The 23,940-nt window shown below is 44.2% G+C and overlaps 1 protein-coding gene across 4 annotated transcripts in view; it reads right to left on the reverse strand.

Moving 5' to 3' along the window:
* The window catches only part of MAMLD1 (mastermind like domain containing 1), a 133,663-nt gene that overhangs the window by 97,551 nt on the left and 12,172 nt on the right, over positions 1-23,940 (reverse strand). Inside the window, exon 1 of one of the 4 annotated variants that reach the window (XM_056808912.1) lies at positions 5,141-5,452. The exons of 2 other annotated variants lie outside the window; for them this stretch is intronic. In XM_056808912.1, the coding sequence (XP_056664890.1) occupies positions 5,141-5,149 (9 nt within the window). In that variant the 5' untranslated portion in view covers positions 5,150-5,452. Of the gene's footprint in view, positions 1-5,134; positions 5,453-23,940 lie in introns of those variants that run through there. One more of the 4 variants, XM_056808911.1, reaches the window with a different exon arrangement.

A 23,940-nucleotide genomic window follows, 5' to 3' on the forward strand; every position in this document is an offset into this window, starting at 1 on the left:
TTCTCCCTCTTTCACTTCCTAGCCCTTCCTTGGACATGTAATATATTGCTTCAAAAAACATACAAAAAGAGGGATTCAAATGTGATTCATGCTTGCTGACCCCAGACTTCCTATAGTCGCTTTCCAGGAAGGGAAAGCAATTGGTTTTGTTAATAACTTCAGCAAACCATCATCCTTTGAGACAGGTACAACCAGCTTTCTAGCCCCAGACATGACAGTAGAGTCCCAAACTTTGTTAAATGATAAAAAATAAAAGGTTAGCAACCATCACCAGCATTCAGAACGACAAGAGAGAGGAGAGCTCCAGTGCAAAGAGCACAGAACATTGGACTGGCAGTCTGCTCTTAAGTTCTGCTACTCACTAGCTGTGTGACCTTGGGCAAGTGCCTTCCTCTCTCTGTGTCCTCATCTATAGAACAGATAACTCTTTCTAGTTCTGACATTCCAGGTCTCTGACCATTTAAAAGTTTCCTAGAATGGATATCTACCCATTGTTGAATAATCCCAAATGGGATTATGGCCTAAACTAATTAGAAAAGGTGACTTCCAGGTACTGACTGCTAGAAAACTACAGACTGCTTCTAAAATGCAAATGTGGAAAGATCAAAGGATTTGGAGGCAGAAGATCCAAGTTCAAATCTGGACTCTGATGCTTACTAGCGGTGTAACTCTTGGGCAAGTCCCTTCCCCTCTTTGGGCCTTGGGTTCCTCATCTGTAAAGAGATGGCATTCAACTGGGGCCCTAAGGTCTAGTCCATCTCCATGTATGACCCTGTGACCATCTTTGATTTCCTCTCTCGTTATCAAGCTAAAGGTTAGGGAGGCCACCAAAGACCAACTGAACAGATAAACCACTTAGATTCTTAAGTACCAACTTAAATAAATATAAGCTTTAAATCTTAATCATTTGAGTGCTTTCACATACTATCCCTCCTCCCCCCCGCCATTATCATCATTAATTCTCATAATAACTCTGAAAAGAAGAGCAGGACATTTCATACATAACCAAAGCCGTCAAGTTGGAAAGAGACCCCAGAAGCCATCTAGTTCAACTCTCTTGTTTTAAAGATAAGGAAACTGAGGCTCAGAGGAAAATGCCTTACCCAAGATCACCTGCATAGGAAGTGGTAAACATAGGATTTGAACTCAGGACCTTGGACTTCAAATCTACTATATTCTTTCCACTGTAACATGCTTCCCATGTCATACATGTAGAAGGAGAAACTGGGGCCCAGGGTTGTTTAGTAATTTCTGCGTCAGGCAAGTAATCAATGGCAGAATAGAAACCAGCTTGGGTCTTCTACCTCCTTGGCCAGGAAGAGCTCTTCTTACGGGGTGACCTGAATAAGGATCACTTTGAGGTTTGCACCATATTTATCTACTAGCCCTACGCACTACCTTTCCAACAAAACAAGATTGTATCAGTAGGAAAAGTTACCCAATGAAGTAGTTGGGTTTTTTTTAAGTGTGGTTTTAAAAACAGACAGAAGCACTGACTTTGGGGAGCAATATGAACAGGGGGAAGCCAGAACGGCAAAGGTAAAACATGGCCTTTGTTAAAAACCCCTGAAAAGGTGATCCTGGGTTTATTTTGTCTTTTAAAGACCATTTGACAAGTCTCGATGGCTTTATAATAACACAAACAGCATGACAATGCAACTTAATAACAGTAATAACTCACATTCAAGGTTTACAAAGCACTTGACAGACATTATCTCATTCGATCCTCAGGACAACTCTGTGAACTGGGGCTCTTGTCATCCCCATTTCACAGGCGAGGAAACTGAGGCTCACAGAGATTCGTGACTTACCCTCGGTCACATAGCTACTAGTATCAGAGGTGAGATTTGAACTTAGGTCTTCCTGACTCCAAGACCAGTAGTCTTCTAGCCTTTCCACCTTTCTAGCAACTTGCTTTTGTGCCTGAACAAATTCTCTCAGGTCTTAGAAATGCAAATATTTGCAATGTTATTCCATAAATGAGATCAAGTCAGTGTGGTTGCTACCAACGGTTTTGCAGGATACAATTTCATTTGTATCCGTTTGCCTCTTCATTCCCAATTGGCTAGAACTGGCCCTGCTTTAGAAAGAGAAAAGAACAGGCAAATATAGCTACACATTTCTGAAGTGGATCCAGAAAATTTCCTTTGAGAACTCATTCAATGAAAGTGTACAAACAGGCATTAAACGAGAAATGTCATTTTCATAAAGAGCTCCTCGACTCTAGGTTGGGGCAACATCATCAAAATGCAATGCAGACATGAAGCTTTGGGCTCCAAAAGGAGCTGTGGAAGGGACGGCTAACACTAATATTTTTATTAGACAACCCCGTTTGGTGGAGGAGGCCAAGTTCCGCATTCAGCGCTGTGAATGCGGATTTTCATGGCTTGCTTTCACCATATTGTTAACCTATTTAGCAAGCAACCAGCTATGCATTTCTGGCCTATACTGGAAGAAGACAGAAAAACAGAAGGCTTAATAAGCCCTCGCCATTAGTGTCAGACTAAATCACTTGACCCCACAGCTCAAAAATACTCAGCCCATAAACCCCAAATGCTAATAAGACAGACATCTTTCCTAAATCCAGTCAGTCTCCTATCCCTGCGTCCTGAGGAACACAGGCTGGGGCCTCATTGTAAATGCATGTGTCATTAGGCACGCCTCACTGGGGCTCCTGATATTTCAATAAAGGAGGAGGAGGAGGAGGAGGAGGAGGAGGAGGAGAAGAAGGAGGAGGAGGAGGAGGAGGAGGAGGAGAAGAAGGAGGAGGAGGAGGAGGAGGGAGCCAGTTTAAGAAAAGTGGCCCAAGTCTTGCTTTAGGCCTGTTCTGTGTCAGGTCACTGCTCCTGTTTGCTTGTGCTGAGCTAAGCTTCAGTTAACAAAGTGAACTTGAGATGTTCTCAAGTGTGCATGAACTGCACTGTATCATCGCTCCTGGATTCTACTTTGTCTAGTTGGGCTGGCCTCTTCTACGCTGTCAGGTAAGCAGGAAAAAAATGGCCTAATCGGCATCAGAACTCCCTTCCACACCTTCAAAAGCACTGTTGGCTCCGATTTCTTGAAAGATAAATATTTAACTCCAGATTTTCAATCAAACACAAACATATTTCTGGGGTTGAAGATTAAACCTGCTTGAGCTAGGAAAAAACAATATCGCTGCTGTGGGCTTCACAGAGATACTGTGGTATCTCGGAGGAGCGCTAGAAGATCATCAGAAGACCCAGCTTGGAATCGGGAATCTAACGGGCACTACCTTGGGGGAATCAGAACGAGTCCTTTCCCTACGCTCCCTACGCTGGGCCTTGTTTTCCGGATCTATAAAACGAGGGAGTTAGACTATGTGATCTCCAAGGTCTCTTTGGGGATCCGACACTCTACAATCCTATGACTCACTCAACAGACTCTCTGAAGTTTTAGACACGGTTTTCCTTTCGTCGTGTACCCAGACAATTAGGAATACCGGCATGCCAGTAGAAAGCTCCTGGGGCAAAATCTGGCATGAATTCATCCACTGAGTCAATCATTGTCATTCATGCATCCTGCCTAGGTCTCTTCTCTGGAGTTCTTTTTCTTTCTGCCTCTATCACTTTCCATTTGTGTATGTTAAGTACCTCAGAGCTGTAAGGTGAGGGTAATAAAAAAGGAGATCTGCTCATTATATGCCTCAGTTCAGTTAAGGGGCTGTAAAATCTCCCTGACTGGCTAACTTGGGTCTATCCAAACTCTAATGTTATGATGGTAGAGAAATCTCTGGAGGTTTCTGAAATTCATTTCAGATTCATTTAAGAAACCAATCAGGTTATCCGATTCTATCTTGGCTGGCTTTCACTTGGGCACGGGAAGTTATAGGAGTCCAGCTTCTGTGTCTGGGACTCAGCTAGCCATTAAAATATAGTCCAGCTCACAAATGATTATGGGCTCACACTCAAGACTCAGAAAAAAGGCAAGCTGAGTTCCAGAGCTCGGCTGTCCAGAAGGCATTTGTGCTGTCAACATGTCCTGTTGTCGGAGCTTACTGCTAGTCAACCAAATCTTTCTGAGCACCCTCACTGAGCTGTGCAACTGAGGTATGACAAAAAAATCAGCCGGGAACGGCCCTGCCATTCTCTCTCTTCTTATCCACTTGATAGGTAATGGTTTACTGAGGCAGTGACCCTGAATATGAATAGGAAGGCAGAAAAGTCTAGGAGACAAGGCTAAGATATGCTATGAAAACCAAGGTCCATGGAGAAAGACGCCAGGACCAGTGCATTGAAAGACTGAGGAGCATTTGGCTTTTAAAATGACCTTTTGCCTCAACCAAGATGGCACTAATGACAGCTTGATTTGGAGGGGTTCCTAGAAGGGAAGGGAAAGGGGAATAGGAAGTTAAAGCAGTTTAAAGAGAAGGTTCTAGAGTGAATCTAGAACAAGAAGCTTAAAAATCAAGGGAAGGAGTGAGATATGCCTGAAAGGGAGAGTTGAGTTAGAAAATGCGAGAAGACCCAAAGGAGTTTTGAAATGCCAGAAATGAAGCAACATCCACATGGTAACAAATGGTTGAAGACTGGAATGACAGAGTGGGACAGAGTCTTGAGGAAGTAAGAAAAGGAGAGAGGAGTTTGAGGTATTAGTTTTAGGCGACTGGAAGGCAAGTTCTTGATTGGTGATATGAAGGATCAGGATGATAAAAAAGCTATGAAGGTGACAGATGGTGATGGAACAGAGGGGAGAAGTTGGGAGAACTTTGAAATACCCTCAATAGCTATGGAGGACATTGAAACTCTCTTCCTTAAACCTGTGTGTGTGTGTGTGTGTGTGTGTGTGTGTGTGTGTGTGTGATTACTTAGGTCAAATACAAAGACAGAACTTTTCAATGAATTAAAAGGAACAAACAACCTAGGGATGCCCATTTGGTGACAAATGAAGTCTTGTCTCCAGAATAAGCATTTCTGATTTGTCTTATTGCAAGTCTAAGTTGCCACTGATAAGTTATTCCAGTTTTTCAAACATGTTTTAGTGTGCTTTTAAAGCTCTTAACTTTTCATAAGATTCTGAATCATACGATTTTAATGACTGACTTTATCTTCACATCATTTTTTGTCAAATTTAGGGATTTACAAAGCAAACAAGCCAGTTAAACAAAGCTAATTACATTCACCAGCGACATCCTTGCTTTTCCCCCTCAGTGCCCGGTGATTTCGGCTCCTGGTGCTCTGATAGCTGCTGACAGCTTGCTGGGACAGAAGAAGGAAGTAGGTCAGAGTAAGCCAGGGTCAGCAACAGAGAATCCCATTAGACAGGCTTAGAGGGCAATCCTGAAATCGAGGAAGTGTGTGATGTAGTGACAACGTCCCAGACACATAACAGCCAGCCTCGGGACAGCCTCCGGCAGAACTTGTACATTTATCGGCGAGTCATTATAATGACCCCAGATAGAGCTTCTCCAGATGATTTGTGATTCCTAAGAGGTTCTGCAGAAACCAAATGACAAAAATGGACTTGCAGTTAGCAAGATTATTCCAGACCACAGGCAATATTACCACGAGCTACTCTTGCAATGTGACCCTCTAGCTTATGGTGCAGGCCTAGTTTCTAGGGGGAGGAGGGAGGGCAATCTCTTAATAGCTACAAAACATGGAATGGGACGGGGAAGAGGAGGGGCAGGCATCCAGTTCAAATCAATAGACATTCATTAAGTGCCTGCTGTGTGTAAGACACTGGGGCTCTAAGGCAAAAATGAAAAGGGGCCCGTACTGAAGGATTTCGTGTACTATCGTTGTTCTTTTTCTTTTTAAAACCAACCCAACCCAATCCAAACCAGGGAGGGTATACGAAGGGATATATATATAGCAAAACCGAACTCTTTCAATAGATTTCTGTCAAGATGAGTCATTTTAGAAATCTAGACAGATTGGGGCTTCAGGCCCTCTGTTGGTTCAGCAGAGTCCAGTTCCTCCAAGGAGGCCGTGCCATTTCCACCTTTGGTAATGGGGTCCTCGTCACCTTTAGGACAGCCAATGGATTGCAGATGCATCAACAAAGGCTCGATTCTTTTTGGAGGGAGGGATGAACTAGAAGCAAAGGGCTAAGCAACTTCCAAGTTAAAAACATCATCTGTGCAAATGGTGTTGGAATACAAAACATACCCCTGGCCAAGGCAGGTCTAAGAAAATTGCCTTCTCACATCAAAGCCCAGATCCCCCTAGAGCAGATGTTGACATGGAAGCCTATAATTTTCATAGGACTTTTCAGTGGAAACTCTCGCACCACCAAGAATCTAACTAAACTTTCAGTCTCGCAAGATCAGGTCTTTTCGTTGACTTCTCATATTCTATTTCTTCATAAGAAGAAACTGGCATGAAGCATTCCCTCCTTTGTGCATCTTGTTTGCGTAACTCCTTCCAAAGGACCTTTAGGTCAACGAGAGCAGCAAACAAAACAGCCTAAATTTATGGTGGATCTGCTAGGTTGGAAGGGAGGGAAAGCCCTGAACCTCTGCTCTCTGGGGATGCCTGGCCTTTGGTGCCCAATGCACAGAGTTCAAGTTGCTCTGACAATGAGAGCCATCAAATCATTTCGATTTCAATTACAGGTAGCAATTACTCTGGCCTATACAAAGTGTTCATTTCTGCAAGATTGTAGCTCAGATTTAAATAAGGCATTTTATAGGGGAAAAGCTGGTGGAGGACCTTGGGAAAAATGATGGGCTAAGAGTTATTAATCTGGGATTCATGCTCGGCCTCTGACAGTTACTGGGTAACCACTGGCAAGTCGTTAACCTCTCTGAGTCTCAGAAGTCCCCATAACATATCTCCTAAGCTATGGATAGATAATATATCGGCCCCTATCTTAGAAAATAGGTCTGATTTAACAGGACTCATTGGAAGCCACCATGGACATGAACATAAACAAAAGGAATGAGTTGTTTTCTTTGGGTTCGAGGGTTACACAGACAGTCATTTCATTGGGTGTGCACAAATCAACCAATGTCTCAAAAATAAAGGAGTTTGGACTAGTAAAGTGGTTTGGATTATTTTAGAAGGTTAATTTTATTGCCTGCACTTGCAAAAGCCAAATCACAACTTGGCAGGGGCCAGAGCATCCCTACTCCTTATCCTGGGAGGATAATAATAATAATAATAATGATGATGATGATAATAATGATAATGATAATAATAACAATAATGTCAGGCATTCATAGATCTAGCCCTTTGCTTAGGCAAAGCCTTGCAGAGTCTCCCATTTAATTTTGCAGCCTCATCTCACAGTTATTCCCATTCCAGGATGCAGCCAAAGTCAACTGCTTACCCTTTCCCAGTTTGGTTCTGTGTGGCAGAGTCTTTCATTTCTGTGCCTGTAAGGGACTTCCCCAACCCCACAGCCTCTGTAATTTCTCTTATTCTTTCAGGGCCCAGCTTGGATGCCACCTTCTCCATCAAACCCTCTTGGGCTTGTCTCGTTTGAACTCACACTATGCCCATTTCCCTTCATCTCTTATTCCATCCCTCCTCCTACTTAGACTAGATTAGAACTATGACCTTGAGCAAGTGACCTTTGGGGGGGCCTCAAAATAGGGATCCTAGTTGGGAGAAAGGAACTTGAGATCGTGCCAATTGAGTAGCAGTCGAAGAAAATGGCGGTTTTTTGCTTGGAGAAGAGAAGACTCAAGAGAGCTGTCCTGAAGAATTTGAAGAGCTATCATGTAGAAAAGGGATTAGCCTTTTCTGCTTGGCCCCAGAGGGCATATCTAGGAACAGTGGGTATCATTTTCAAAGGAGCAGATTTCTGCTTGAAGTAAAAGACAGTCAGAGTTGACTAAAAGTAAACTGCTGGACACAGGAAAGAGGAAGGTTCTCCCTCATTGGGGGTCTTTCTGCAGAACCTGGATGACTACTTGGGTTAGGAATGTGGTCTGAGGGATTGTTCTGGTACAGGTTTGGCCTACGTGACCTCTAAAGTCTCTTCCAACTTAGAAATTCTGGCATTCGGTGTCTAAACCATCTCTAAGAAGACCTTGGACGCAGCTCTAGATTTATCATTCCCCGTGATGGTATTTTTCTTTAAAATCCTTTCCCTAAGTAGACTTGTTAAAGCGTTGGAACTGAGCGGTCTCTCCAGGTCAGGGACCACAATGGTGGCATCTCAGTTATGTTCAGACCCAGGGGAGGCGGAGCAATTCTAGGTCTCACTTGAGGACTAAAGCGTTAGGGTTAGTACCATACCAGAGTCATTCTGACCTCCAGCTTTCCTGAGTCTATCCACCTATAAACTGGGTAACCCAAGCCAGTATGTACTTACTCTCCATGCTAAACTGACCCCACCCCCTGCAGGTGAGCAGGCAATAAGCATTTTCCCCAGGACATTTAGCTGACGAAAAGGCAAAGTTAAAAATATATCCACCAAACGGGAACAAGAACAACAGAGAGAGTACCTCTGGCCACAGGGAAAAGTGGAAGCTCTCTCACAGCACTAAATCTAAAATCGATTGTCCACGTTTGATAAAAACCAATGGAACCTGCAAGTAACTGAATACTCTCAAGGCAAATGGACTGTTTGATGGCTCAAAGGACCCTCTATCATGTCTTTCATTCCTGGACCAAAATGCGTTTCGTGGTCTTGCCTAAGATATTTCACTTAATGCCACCACGAAACTTCCTTTTGCCATATCTATGATCACAAAGGGACCATATTTCAAAGTTTCAGGGCAACCTATGTCAATGGCTTAGTGATGCAACCACCATAGCCAGTTTCCCAAACTGGGTTATGTGCCATGTGAAAAGGGGTTCCATGAGAACCCACCACTCCGGGCAACGTTCTCCCCTCGAAAACCCTCAAATGCCCAGTGACATATAAACAAGTTATTGTGGGCAACCATTTTTGGGGCGAGGAAAATGGGCCTTATTTTCTTTGATTGTTTTTGCTCCAAATTTTTCCTGCCCCACCCTAGTCCCTGCCCTTTATCCTGGAGGTCTTCCCTAGCTTCAGATTTCCTCACACTAGAATTCATGAGTTCCACGGATATTTTTCAAGTCCCAGAGTGACCAGACCAGTGGTGGTGGGGGATGTATTGCAGCAGAGTATCTCTCTAAGGTCCCTTGGACCTCTGACGCCAAGGCTCCTCCGATAAAGAGGCCAGAGAAGTCTTGGGGAAAAGCCACTTGTCTAGTTCAGTGCTCCTGCTCATGTGACTATCTCCTCTTTGAGCTTTTAGATCTTCCTGTTGATGTACTTGCTTTTCTCACAATGCTGCTGCTACCTTGCCATGGAGGAGGCGCAAAGAGGACCAAAAACCTGGTTTGGAACCAGTTTATTCACGCTAACCAAGTTTCAGGGACCAGCGGCTGGCTTCCTCTTTCTTTCTTTGCCTTTGGAGCAAGCATTTCAGGCCAAACTGCCCTAAGTTTCATGATTGGAATGTAGCCTGCCAATTCCAAATGCAAAGCACACTGGAGCCAGAGGGTTTTCCTTACCTAAAGCCAGGAAGGATCTAGGGAAGAAGGAGAGACAGGGCCAATTCTCAGAGACAAGGGGGCACGGGACCGCCACAAAATTGGTTAGACCCTATCCAGAAGCAAGATCCAACTGAGTGGAATCCCAGAGTGCTTCCCCCGCCCCAACCCTGCAATCAGACTGCTTTGGATAGTCCTCTCACTTGTAGTAGGGTTCCAGCAAGCAGCAGAGGAAACGGCAAAAAGCCGCAATTGTGCAAGAACACTGGGACTCTCCCATGGCAGGGTTACTACTGCTTGCCTAGCCTGTCTCCCAGGGCTGCTGTGAAGAAACTGCTCTGGAAACCATAAAACACTTAAGGAGGTGTGGGGGGAGTCATCAGTATTCTGAAGTAGCACGATCAGGACAGGAGAGAGAAGAAGTAAAAGGCAGCCAACACCTAAAGAAGAGCACACTGTTTGGTGGGGCAGAAGCAAACCCAAGAAGCAGAACCTACAATGGCGAGAACACCCCATCAGGAACAGGAGAACCTGGAGTTTGTGTCCGAGCTCAACCACTAGCTAGTTGCAGGACCCTGGGTAAGTCACTTCCCCATTCCAGGCCTCAGTTTCCCTATCTGCAAAATGAAAGGGTTGGCCTAGATGCCCTCTAAGGTCCCTTCCTGCTCTAAATAGATGCATTACTTCATGTATGACTCATAAAAACTAGAAAAATGATTTTAATAGCACCATAGAAAACCAACTTCACTGAGCAAAAACAGGTCCACTTCCCTTCACCGGGACAGGCTGGGAGAATTGCTTTCCATGACAGAAAAGTATATTAAATTGCCTTGGGGATTCCAAAATAAACAGTTTATTCCCACTTACAACTATGTGTAATGAGCCTTTTGATTGCTAATAAGGAAGACACCAGCTTGGCCAGTCCCCACTGATTCTCTTTGTCAGTCCAAAAAGCTACCATACTAGTTTTTCATCTCTTGAGACCCAAATCTCTCTAGTGAACTCCAGTCTTATATCAATAACTGCTGATTATACATTTAATTTCTTTTTCTTTTTCTTTCCTTCCTTCCTTCCTTCCTTCCTTCCTTCCTTCCTTCCTTCCTTCCTTCCTTCCTTCCTTCCTTCCTTCCTTCCTTCCTTCCTTCCTTCCTTCCTTCCTTCCTTCCTTCCTTCCTTCCTTCCTTCCTTCCTCCCTCCCTCCCTCCCTCTCTCTCTCTCTTTCTCTCTCTCTCCCTCCCTCCTTCTCCCTTACTTAGAATCAATACTAAATGTTGGTTCCAAGGCAGAAGAGTAGGAAGGACTAGGCAAGTGGTGGTTAAGTGACTTGCTCAGGGTCACACAGATAGGAAATATCTGAAGCATCAGATGTGAGTGAGGACCTCCTGTACTTAGGCTTGGCTTTCAATCCACGGAGCCGCCTAGATACCCTGTCTATTATACATTTCTAACCAAATGTCCTGTAGTTATCTCAAATCCAACATATTGAACCCAGATTATCTTTCTTCCAACACTCCTCTTGAGATTTTATCTGTAACTGTTGAAAGCACCATCATTCCTACAGTCCCCTAGCTTTGAAACCTACTGTTATCCTCAATTCCTCACTATCCTTTGTCCCACATGTTCAATCAGTCGCCAAATTTGACAGTTACCATTTTGACCCTCACAGCAGCTCCCACAGTCAATCCCTTCTCCTTGCATACTTCACTGCCCTAAATGAAGGCTCCTAATCACCTTTCACTAGACCTTCTGTAATGGCCTCTTAAGTGGTCTCCCTACCGGGTCTCTCCCTACTTTATCCTCCAAACTTCTGCCAAAGTGAATAGCCATCTAACCAAAAAGTATTTATTAAGCTCCTATTGTGTGCTAAGCATTGCCCTAGGTCAGTGATAGGGAACCTTTTAGAGATGGAGTGATCCCTCCCCTCTCCCTGAGTGCCAGGTGCACCCTGCCCCCTTACCCCACACAAGGGAGGGAAGAAGTGCTCCCATTGAGCTCCTTGGTGGAGGGGTGGGTGAAATGAGGAAGGTCCTCAGTGCAGGTGAAGAGGAGGAGGGGAGTGGCCCCAGCACTTTGCTCAGCTCCCCTCCAGCTCTGTGGCCTGTGAACCGCACACTTTACCTGCTGAGTGCTCCCATTGGGCTGTGGGGCAGAGGGGTGGGTGATGTGGAAAAATGTGGTCAGGCACAGTGGAGAGGGGGAGAAGGGCAGCTCTGCCCAGTCCCTCTGCCTTTCTAGTAATGAACTGGGCGGGGGCATGTCACGTGCCGGCCACGTGCCCACAGAGAGCCCTCTGCATGCCCACTTTGGCACCCTTTCCATAAATTCACCATCACTGCCCTAGGCAGTGGTGATAAGAATGCAATGTATGAAAATAAATCCCTCCATTCTTAGAGAAGAGACAGTATATATATATAAGTTTATGCAGAATAAATAGAATTGACTACAGATAAGTTAAATACAAGGTAGTGGGAGAGGAAGGGAACAAGTAGATGAGGGGAATCAGGAATGCATGAGTTGGTGCTTGAAGTATGTCTTAAAGGAAGAGAAAGATTGTAGCAATGAGAAGGGAGGGAGGGCATACTGGGCCTGGAATGCCTAGAGGCGGAGCAAAGGCACAAGGCAGAAGAGGAAGTAGAGTGTATGAGGAACACAGAGGAGGCTACCTTGGCAGGACTACAGTGTGGGAAGGGAAGAGTAATGCCCAACGAGGCTGGAAATATCTCTTGGTCTCATGCTGGAAAGGCCTCTCTCTCAGAGTTACGCAAGGGATTTTCTATTTGATCAGCAATAAAAAACCATTGGATGGAGTTGACTGAGTGGGAAACCGACAAGGTTGGATTTGTGCTTAAGGAAAAGCACTTTGGCATCTGGGTGGAGGATGGACTGGGGAGAGACTTGAGGCAGGGAGCCCAATGGGGAGGAGGTCATTGCACTAGTCCAGGTGAGAAGTGATGAGCACCTACACTAGATGCTCCTTCCTGGAATGGATTCCTTTCTCACCTTTAGCTCTTGGAATTTCTGGTTTCCATCAAAGCTCTATCCAGCTACGAATGCTCTCCCTCCTCAGACTACCTTGCATTTATTTTGTCTATATTCTTTGGAGACTTTTATTGTCCCCAGTTAGAATGGAAGCTCCTTGAGGGCAGGGATTGGTTCATTTTGGGTCCCTGTAACAGATGTTTGTTGATTGATTTCTATCAGCTCGCCAGGCCCGTTTTCTGCAGCAAAACCCTGACCTGAGTGGAAATGTGTATGGGCACTCCGGAATTCTTTCACAGTGACATAGTTTGAGACCACGTGCCCAAGTCTTCAAAGGGAGATGTCCAGGAAGAAACCCTTTGAAATCAAAATGCAATGAAAGGGATGGAGAGAGCATGAGGGGAGGGGGAGAGAGGTTGTCAGAATCTTAGCAGAGGTCCATCTCCACTCCAGAATTCTGCTCAGATCTGAAAGGGGGAACTCCCCCAGACTTGCAGTGACTGAATCAACATACAGAGGATCCTGTGTGTTGGCTACTGCTGGCCATTAAAGGTTACATGATATAGAAATCAGAGGGTTCCAGCTGGAAGGGACCTCAAAGGCCAGCTAGTCCAACCCTCTCATTTGACAGATGGGGAAACTGAGGCTCAGAGAAGAGCACCCAAGGTCATACATGGCTGAAGTGGCAGAGATGGCATTTGGACCCAGGTCCTCAAATTCCCAAGCCAATGAATGTACTTTCCACCACCAATCCTGCATCCCTAGAGTTAGGGCTCCAGAAATAAACTTTAGTGCTAGAGCAAAATGAAGTTTCTACCTAGTTCCAATCAATCCTCTTTGAACAAGAGGATTCTGGAATATTTGATGGGAAAGTACTGATTAATAGAGCTGGCTAGCCTTCCAAAGAAAGAGGAGGACACACAAGAATTCCTTTCTCCCTCAATGCCCCAAGGCAATCCTCTCCAGCAGTGGCCTGACCTTCAATGTTAAAACTTTATCCCCTCCAAGGAATACAAAAGCTTTTATTCCAGTGAAAATGCAAATAACCCCGAGAGAAGGGGAGCAGCTTTAAGCTGCCCACAAGCATTTCTCCCAAAGGGAGTCAGAAGAATCTGCTGGCTCTTTTGGATGGGGCAGGGCACTTATTGACTCTATGCACCCTTTCGAAAATATCAACCATACACAGGGTCCTTCCAGGTCTAGGGGCACTCAGCACTGCTAGATAGCAACATCTCAGGCTGCTCCAGAGGACTGAAAGCAATTCAGGTTGGTGAAAAAGAATTCTAAAGGAGAGTTAGGAGATCCATATTCTACTACTGGCTATTCTCCCAGTCTGTGTGACCCTGGGCAAGTCACTGCCCCCTTGGGAGCCCTGTCTGAAGGCCCTTCCAGTTCTGAGGCTATCCAAATCTCTGATTACTGTTTACCTTGCTGTTTCTCAGAGGCACTCATTCAATGACCAGAACCTCCAGAAAAAGCAAATCGTGGAGGCCCAGGTGTGGTACAGATGGTTGAATGCTGGGGATGCTTCCCAAAAGGAAGGACTACACAGTCCTCTTTCTGCTGGGAGCACGGGAGTCTACCTTGCGTCCTGTCTCTGTTTTGAAGATTAGAGTGTAGGCTCAATTATAAAGTTACAATATTAGAGTGGGAAGAGATCATGTGGACTGTTTTAGAGATGAGGAAACTGAGGCTCAGAAAGGACAAGTGACCGACTTATCCACAGTCAAACAGACTGTGTGTAGATAGGGGAATCAGGAATGCATGAGTTGGTGCTTGAAGTATGTCTTAAAGGAAGAGAAAGATTGTAGCAATGAGAAGGGAGAGAGGGCATACTGGGCCTGGAATGCCTAGAGGAGGAGCAAAGGTGGAGCAAAACTCAGATTGGAATCCAGGTCTTTTAGACTGAATCCAGGGTTCTTTTCACTATGCCAAGAATGCTCATTAAGCACATGAACAAAAGAATAGCAAGACAATTTGGGGGATCTAAGTGGCACAGTGGATAGAGAGCTAGGCTTAGAATCAGGAAGAGCTGAGTTCAAATCTAGCCCCAAACACTTATTACCTGTGTGACCCTGGGCAAAGTTCCATAAAGTGAGGATAATAATAGCACTTACTTCCCAAGGTTGTGAGGATCAAAAGGGATTAAAGTATGGAAAGCACTTAGCATGGTGCCTGGCACATAGTAAGCATTATATAAATGTTAGCTATGATTATGGGCATCATTATTATTAATCTAGAAACCACTTCCTTTGTCAAAAGAATCTAAAGCTTAGTGGTCAGGAGTTAGCTGGCCTCATTCACTAGATCCCCTCAGGGTAATAGCCAGTTCCACCTGCTAGGGGAAGGAAAGCCATATGGCCTTGGCTTGCAACAAGGAGAATTTCAGGCAGAGGAAGAAGTCAAAGCCCAGAAAAGCAAGCCATTTAAAAAACCAAAATGGATCCCTGAGCTCTCTTATGGCCATTACTTCTGCTTGCTCAGGAAAATACTAAGTCTTTTTTCTCTCCCCAAACCTCTTAAAACAGCATAGCAATCAGTAGGAGGATTGAGGATGATTTGGAAAAAAAGGGTGCCAAGTCATTTCATTTCTCTCTCTTGCTGCTGCATGAGACAGGGAATTTCCTGTCCGTGAAAGCCATGGAGCACAGGTCAGATGAGCAGCTTACTAGAGAAGGGTGAATTTGTGACTCTGAATTTCAACCCCCAAATCTGCCCCATGTTATCACTGAGAACTTTTGGAGCAAGAGAATGGAGGTGGGTGTCCCGTAGGCGAATAACTCACTCCTGGGGACTCGAAGGCTTTCAAAGGAGGGGCTCCAACTAGGTGATCGCTAAGGCTAACTCTTTATCATGATTACCAAGATGGAAGCCACTTGTTTTCCTTCCTTCCTGATAAAGGCTAGGCAACGACTGGGGCAAACCCCTCAATCACTCCAAGGAACTCAATCTGAATGGTTCCCAGTTTAAAAACCGCGATTATTAACATGAAATCTGGGATACAAAACCCATTGGGAAGCAAAGGCACAAAAAAGATTATTTCCTGCCCTTTTTGGTGTGGTCTGTAATTTCACTTTGGCCAAGTTACTCTTTGCTTTTGGAACCACAGAAGGTCAGAGCTGGAAGGGCCAACCAACACATTTTACAGAGGGAAACACTGAGGTGTGATGACCATCTCTTCCTCACCAGTAAATGAAAAGCAGTCTTTTGGGCTAAACTGAACGAATGGCTCTTTGTGAAGGGCTTTGAGATCCTGAGAGAAAAGATCCTAAATAAGGGTAAACTGGAGAATAGGATTCAACTGAGGCTCAGAGTCCCTCCCAGAACAATTTCCAGAAGGCAAAGGAGCTATTGAGAGAGAGAGAGAGAGAGAGAGAGAGAGAGAAGCCTTGGTGAGGCAAGGAGATTTATTGAATGGGTGACCTCTGTGACATGACAGTTTTTATGCTCAAATCTTTTTAGAAGGGATTTCGCTCTGGCTTCCCATCAGCCAAGTCTCTTCCCCATTTCCTCATTTTGCTGCCCAGAAGATATTGTAAAGGAAAGGGAAAAAATGGGGATAGTAGGACAATTCAAGAGGCCGAAAAAATGACCATCCTGATCGATGCTCCCTCAGTGATAAAGCCGTAGGCCAAGTTTTCGCATCAACCATGTTTTTCTAGCAGTTACGAATCTCTGTGACTGTTACCAAGGGAAACGCTCAGAGCTCTCTAGTTTCTATAGTGGCTCCGACATGAATGGCCATGAACTATGGGGCCAGGTCCTCAAAACAGGCCTAGGGCACTCGTTTTCTCAACCAAATGATAAAAAATCAAGTGGATGGTACAAGGCAACAGACTAGCACATCTTAGAAAACTGGAGCTTGTTGTTTGTCTACGAGTCAGCACATCAAACAATATTTCATCTTTTCAGTGGCTTTGGGTTTGGGGAAAATGTTGTCCTAATGTCTTCCCATCCCTTCAGCCTCCTTCTCCCCATTTTGTTCAAGAACTCATCTGCCCCCCTTTATACTTCCCCACTCTTATCCCCCAAATCTGCTTACCCATTCTTGTAAGCCATTTCTACAATATTTATCTTGGGTCATTATTGGCGAGTACCATTTTATTGCAACACACACACATTTTTTTTCAGGCTGCTGCCCTCAATTAATATGCCTTTTTAATTATTTCTGAGAACAGCAGAGATCTTACCACCTTGTATCTGAAGCAATGTGCCTATAGGCCCTTGGCTTGTATAGTTGATCAATAATTTTAGAGACTTATTAGTAAAAAAGAGTTTCAAGTCTAGTGTGAAATAGGATCTATTTAAAGTTTTTCTAATTTTCACAAAGAAGACATTTCAAAACAGCCTCTCTCTGGACCACAATCTTATTCCCCCAATAAAAGTCCCCGATGTCTTAATACCCAATGGTGATTCTTTTATATGACTCTTAAAAAGGCAACTTACTTAGCATTCCAAAAGTTGTTGGCAAAAAGTCTCCCAATTCATCTACTATAATCAGATTTTAAAAACATGAAAGCTACCATAAAAAGGTGGCCATCAGGTGGTTAATTATTTTGGCCATAGCAACAATAAAATGGAGAGAGGATGAGGGAGGTCCTGTGCAGCCCCTTTACATTGTGATGGGGGTAAAGAGGCTACTAAGGATGGGAAAGGTATAGACTCTCAGTAGGCAAATTTAAACTGTGAATACTCTTTATATGTGATCCTTGGCAGATGACCCAGTTGACATGCTACTGGAAACCAAGCCATATTCACATTAACATTCTATGAATTGCAAAGACAGAGAAGGTGGCAACACAGCCAGTGGGCTACATGTATAGTCAGAGAGAGACTCTGTTTAAGAGCTATTTGAGGGGACAGCTGGGTAGCTCAGTGGATAGAGAGCCAGGCCCAGAGATGGGAGGTCCTGGGTCCAAATCTGGCCTCAGACACTTCCCAGCTGTGTGACCCTGGGCAAGTCACTTAACCCCCACTGCCTAGCCAGAACCAATACCCAGTATTGATTCTAAGACATAAAGTAAGGTTTTTTGTTTTTTTTAAAAGAGCTATTTGACAAGAATGGAAGCCTGCAGGCTGTCCTACTGGATTGGGGGGGGGAGGGTAGGTAGATTAGGAACTGAGTACTCTATACAAATTTACTGAATTTCCATTCCAGATTCTATATTCATTATTATATATGTATATATATATATAATTATGCATAGATATATACACAAAACTGTACCAGTGAATTAACACCGAGGGAGTAACTTCCATGTGAACTAGAAACGTGTTGATGGAATTATCCTTTCTGCCAATCTGGGTAATCAGGTTGCCAATACTATCAATTCTGGATTACCTACCCTAAGTGAGTAGAAACATGAGTAAACTAAAAAGAGAGATAACAGATACCACACTTACTTTCGCTACTATAGTTTTACAATGTAATCGTTCATCCCCACAGCTCCAAGTTGTTTCTGTAACGAGCCCAGTAAACAATGTTTACTTTTTTTATTTAAGAGATCTGGGCTATGTCACTGATTCATGGGGTGACCTGAAACAAGTCACTTCCTTTCTGCACGTCTTTAAATTCCAGGAGGGTGCGCAGTGAAGACTACAAAATGGGGAATTATTCGACTAGGTTTCTAAGGTCTTTGCCAGCTCTAGAAAACCCAAAGGAAGACTTGGGAGACTAATGGTAATAAAAATAAAAGTTGACATTTAAAAGTTGGGCTCTAAAATTTGCAAAGCATTTTGTAGAAATCATTTCATTGGATATATATGTCCATAAATAACCAGGAATCTTTGGGATGGGATTTGAACTCTGGTCTTCTTTGCTTCCCCAAATAACCCACTTCCTACAGCACCATGCATGTCAGAATATCAAAAGTCCACATGGTATGCAATTACCACCCTGCATAAATCAATTCAATCTTTACTCCTGCCAAGAGAAGGATCGTTGGGACCACAGTTGGATATCCATGATCCTCTCTTTGTTTTGATGCTCAGAGGAAACATTTTGGGTTTTTTCAAGAGTAGATAGGTTAACGTACAAGTGTTAAAATGTTACTATTTAGGGGGTAGCTGGGTGGCTAAGTGGATTGAGAGCCAGGTCTAGAGATGGGAGGTCCTAGGTTCAAATCTGACCTCAGACTCTTCCCAGCTGTGTGACCCTGGGCAAGTCACTTGACCCCCATTGCCTAGCCTTTACCACTCTTCTGCCTTGGAACCAAGACACAGTATTGACTCCAAGACAGAAGGTGAGGGTTTAAAAAAAGATGTTACTATTTATTTCGAAGGAATAGTCCTGCTTAATCATATTTTCCCTAACTCCTATAGCATAGCCTCAACTTCCAGTTGACCGTAAGAGAGATCATAGAACTACAGCGTCATCTGTGACCAAACTTTTCTCAGTGAATAGAGCCAAAAGCCCCAGTCCCTTCAGGATGAGAAGACAATTAGGCAGACAGTTTTGTTTGGCAGGAGAGACTCAGGCTGGATGACCAAAATAACTGATGGAAGGGATCAAATTTTTTCGCAGCTGCCATTCTGTCTCCACAAAACAAATGTTTTTTCCCTTAAAGGTAGTGTATCAAGACTGGGCTTGGAGTCAAAGATACCTGGGTTGGAATCCTGGCTCACACTAGCTGTATGATCTTGGGCAAGTCTCTTCATCTCTGGGTACTCTATAAAGCAGGGAATGTACTCCGAGGGTCATGGGAGATTTCTGATTTGTAATATTTTGGTGTCGATTAATTAGGCAGCTGAAAGGACCTTCCAGCTTCTGAGATCATCCACAGAATCAGAACTCTAGAGCTGGGAGAGATCGTGGAGGCCATCAAGTTTAATCTGCTCATTTCACAGAGGAGGAAACTGAGGCCCAAGGGGATTAAGAGAGTTGCTCAGAGTCACTCGGGTGGTAACTCTTATTTTACAGAGGGGAAAAGAGATCCAGAGATGAGAGCAATTTGCCCAGAGTCACCGAGTTAGTCTAGACTAGCTCCAGGATGTTTGGCATTACTGTCCAGGGCTCTCTCCATCAACCACACTATCTACACTTCTTAAATGGCAAAGTCAGCATTGCAGGATTTTCTGTACCTTCACTAAGCAGAGAGTTTATCTAGGATTTGGAATCTCAAAGCAAAATTCATGGTGGTAGAAAAGCTAAAAGGTCACTTTCAGGTGTGGCTCTAACCAAGGCAATGTGGAGTCTGCTTTATAAAAGAAAGGAAAAGGACTACTGCTCCTACTAGCTGGCATTCACACAGTACCTTGCCGATGAGAAACAGTATGGCTTAGACACTAGGAAGTTGGCCAGGAAGTCCTGCGTTCAAGTCCTGCCTTTGGCATATTCTAGCTTTGTGACCTTGGGGAAGTCACAGCTGGGTGCTGTAGGGACTAAGAGAAAATGCCACATTGGCAGGGGAAGCTCCTCACCACGGGCTCTCCCCCCCAGTGAAATCAATGGTCCCTATGTATCCCCTTGGGGGGTACATATGTTACCTCATCTGATCCTTAAGATCCTGTGAGGCAGACATAAGTTAGTATTATCATTTTAGAGATGAGAAAACTGAGGTTCAAAGAGGTTAGTTTTCCCAATATGACTTGGCACTCCAAGCTTCTGGCCTAGCATCCTTGCTGTCATACCTCCATGTTTCCCTTAAAGGAGAACAAATTCCTAATAGGGTCCCCCAAATCTAGGGAACAGAGGGGGGATCAAATACAAATATTCAAAGAACCAGAAAGCATGTGATAAGGACAAAAGGGTAACTTTTATAACAGTTTTCTTTGATCAATATTAAAAAAGCACCAACTATCATCATGGGTGACAACAGCCTGAAGACCGAGGCAAGACAGACGGTCCCACAACACCAAAATGAAGGCTGCTTTTGCCAGCTTTTTGTTTTAAGGGTTGGGGTAAGACAAAGAAACAGATTTATAGAAAGTTGGCCTTAGAAATGAGGTGTGTGTGTGTGTGGGGGGAGAGGTGCAGCTACTTGGCTCAGTGCATCCAGAGCCAGATCTGGAATTAGGAGGCCCTGGGTTCCGATCTCGCTTCAGATACTTTCTAGCTGTGTGACTTGGGGCGAATCACTTAACCCCAGTTGCCTACTCCTTATTGCTCTTTTGCCTGGAACTGATACTTAGTATTGATTCTAAGACAGAAAGCAAGGGCTTAAAAAGATTAAAATAAATGTTAAAAATAGGTCTATTTGCTGGAAATACAATGATTTCCAGTGGTTCTCTAAGGACCTCACCAGTATTCAGAAATAATGTTTTTGTTTCAATTAGATCAGAAATGCCATGGATTCTGAGATTGGATCCAAAGAAAACCAGAAGCTGACAATGATGGAACTTCCAGCACATCCCTCTCAGAAGCCCTGAGAGGTGGAGGTACTACAGATGGGAAATTATCCCCATTCTTCAGAGGAAGCTGAGGTTCCAAGAGGTACATAGATACAAAGTTGATAAGGCAGAGCCAGGATAGGAAACCAGGAATCCTGACTTCAATCTGAATGTACTTCCTGAGCCATGCTGCCCCAGCATTCTTGGGTGCAAAAACATTGAGTATAGAATGGGAGAACTAAAATCACTGGGTCTTTGCTATTCAAATTCAAGAGTATCAAACTCAATGTTTCCTGTTTTCCATGAGTGAATATCTTGTAGAAAGAGGAAGAATAAACATTCCTTTCTAGTAAGTAACTGGCAGCTAGAAATCCAAGTTAAACCAGTACAATCCCAACAGTGTTCTGTGGAAGTGTTAGCACTCCCATTTTGATGGATGGGGAAACTGAGGCCCTTAAGTGACTTGTCCAAAGACACAAAGCTAATAAGGGTCTAAGCTGGAAGTCTAACCCCAATCTTCAAAGTCCAGTGCTCCTTCTATTGGACCACCAGTGGCTGCAGAACTTGCTTTTTTAGGGGGATGGAGGATCTGAGGAGTAGAGGTAGGTATAGCATGGCTTGAACAATCAAAGGAACCACTCAAACACCGCCCCCCCCCAAATCAGGTGGCAGAATGGAGGAGTAGCTATGTTCTCTCCTCTCTCCTGACTTCAGTTTTTTCCTCTAGAGCACCTAGTGAGCCTTTTAGAGATCACATGTCTAAACTGCACCTTCAAGCAGCCTGTGAGACCCCTGCATTACCTCAGACAGTAGAGGGTAGAAGTGCTCCTCTTGAGCTTCTGGGAAGAGGGGCAGGGCATGTGAACATTGTCTTCAGGTGTGGTGGAGAGGGGGCATGGAGCAGTTCCCTCCAGCAAGCTGGGCATGTGTGCCATACCTTTGCCAACACAGCTCTAGAGAATAAGGGAACTAGAATAGTTTCCCTCTAAAGTTTCTTCCTTCTTTGATATTCTGCAAATCTACAAATAGCAGATAAAATTCCAAACTCCCTGAAATATTTGAAAAAGACAGCCAAGTTGATTTCTTTCTAATTTAGTGACAGTAAGAATAGTTTATTTTAAATAGATAAGATGAAAATATAAGGCTGGGGTCCGTGCTATTTGAAATGGTTTCATTTTTTAAATTTCATTAGAGAAATTAAGAAAGAGGTTTGAGAAACGTGTTTTGTCTTAACAATGCGAAAAATCTGGAAATTAAAGTAAAGCCAGAAACAGGTGGCCAACATGAGGCACACGTTTCTATTTATTGTGTGGAATTACTGAGGCCCAGAGAGGTAAAGGTCACACAGCAAAGTGAAGAGGCAGAATTTTGGTCTCTGGGCACTAGAATACAGTGGTTTGTTGTTTCTTTTTAATACGAAGCCCTGCTGCCTATAGGTTACATATTGTCTGTATGATTTCATGACATTTACCGAGTATATAAAGAGTTTGCTCTTTTTAAAGAGTCAAATGACTGAAAATTAAATTTTGTTCCCGACTTGAGAGGCTTTCGTGTTCTCCACCCCTTCCTCTTTATGAGGGCAGGGACAGTTGGACACTCCTAGAATGTTGCGAATTCAATTCACATGTTCAAGAAACAGTTAAGTGCCTTCTGTAAACCAGCCCCAGTGCTAGGTGCTGGGGCTACAAGGACACCTCAAAGAGCTCACCTTCTCTAGGATGGCAAGTGGTCATATCCCGAAGACTTCCTCCAGATGCCAACGTGCCAGACAAATTGTCACTGGATTGGTTTTTTAAAGAACCCCTCAATGGGTTCACAAGCTATTTCAGAGTAGATAGAATGCCAGGCCAGGAGTAGGGAAGACTTCTTTTCTTAAGCTTAAATCTGGCCTCAGACTCTTACTAGCTGTGGGACCCTGGGCAAGTCACTTAACCCTATCTGCCTGTGAACTGGGGAAGGAAATAGTAAACCACTCCTGAATCTTGGCCAAGAAAACTCCAAATGAGATACCCTATAGTCTAACAGGCCAAAAGAACAACTAGAAGCTCTCTACTCCTTACTCCAGCCAGCCCCTCCTTATCTTAACTCTTTGAATAATAATGGCTAACCTGAGGTTTGAAGGTTTGCAAAGCACTGGTCAGCATTCTCTCATTTGGTCTTTCCAACAACCCAGTGAGCTAGCTGGTGGTAGAATTCTCTATAGCCTCAGTTACAATTATATAGATGGGGAGGGGGGGGGCAGCTGGGTGGCTCAGTGGATTGAGAGGCAGGCCCAGAGATGGGAGGTCCTGGGTTCAAATATGACCTCAGACACTTCCTAGCTGGGTGACCCTGGGCAAGTCACTTGACCCCCATTGCCTAGCCCTTACCACTCTTCTGCCTTGGAAACAATACCCAATATTGATTCTAAGATGGAAGGTAAAGGTTTTAAACAAAAGCAATTCTATAGATAGGAAGTAACTGAGGCTGGATTTGAAACCTAAGTCTTCTTGACTCCAAGCATATATTATAACCTTTCTTCCAAGCCACATTGCCTCTGGACACAGAACAAAACAGCCAGCTACCTTCCTGTTCTCCGGCTCCAGCAAGATGGTGGAAGCTTCTGGAGAACAAAGACTGGTTTTCCTTTTTGTCTCTGTAGCCCTAGAAGAATGCCTTCCACATACTAAGTGCTTAATATATGCTCTTTGGATTGCCTAAAAAGGACTCTCTAAAGATAACTTCAGCTGCCATCTTCTGAAGAGGGGTGCTGAAGGCAAAATGACTTCCCAACTTAGAAAACATCGTCACATCCATTTTGTTTTACTGCCCAAGCAGATCAACTCAAAAGACGATAGAAAAGCTAATGGGGTGCCGTGGATATGCAAGCTTGGGAGTCACGAGATTTCAGCAGAACTGAGGCTTGTCTCTCCAAGGTCAGAGACAGACCCATTGTGATTGGGATACTTTGTTGGGCAAACTGAGCAAGGTCCACGGAGGGGAGGAGAGAAGAGGACACAGAAAGGGCAGGTCAGACACCTGGAAGAAGGCAATCTGAATCGAGTTCATCATTTTACCAAAGGCTGATCAGGCTGAGCCGGAGCCAGGGGTGGTGGTGGTGGTGGAAAGCAATGGACTCTGGGGTCAGGAGAACAGGGGCTTCTGGCCCATTTATTACATGCATTCCTAAGTGGGGTGTTGTAAGGCTAAATATGGCAATACA

Source organism: Monodelphis domestica, chromosome X (assembly GCF_027887165.1).
Source record: "Monodelphis domestica isolate mMonDom1 chromosome X, mMonDom1.pri, whole genome shotgun sequence".
Classification (NCBI taxonomy): Eukaryota; Metazoa; Chordata; class Mammalia; order Didelphimorphia; family Didelphidae; genus Monodelphis; species Monodelphis domestica.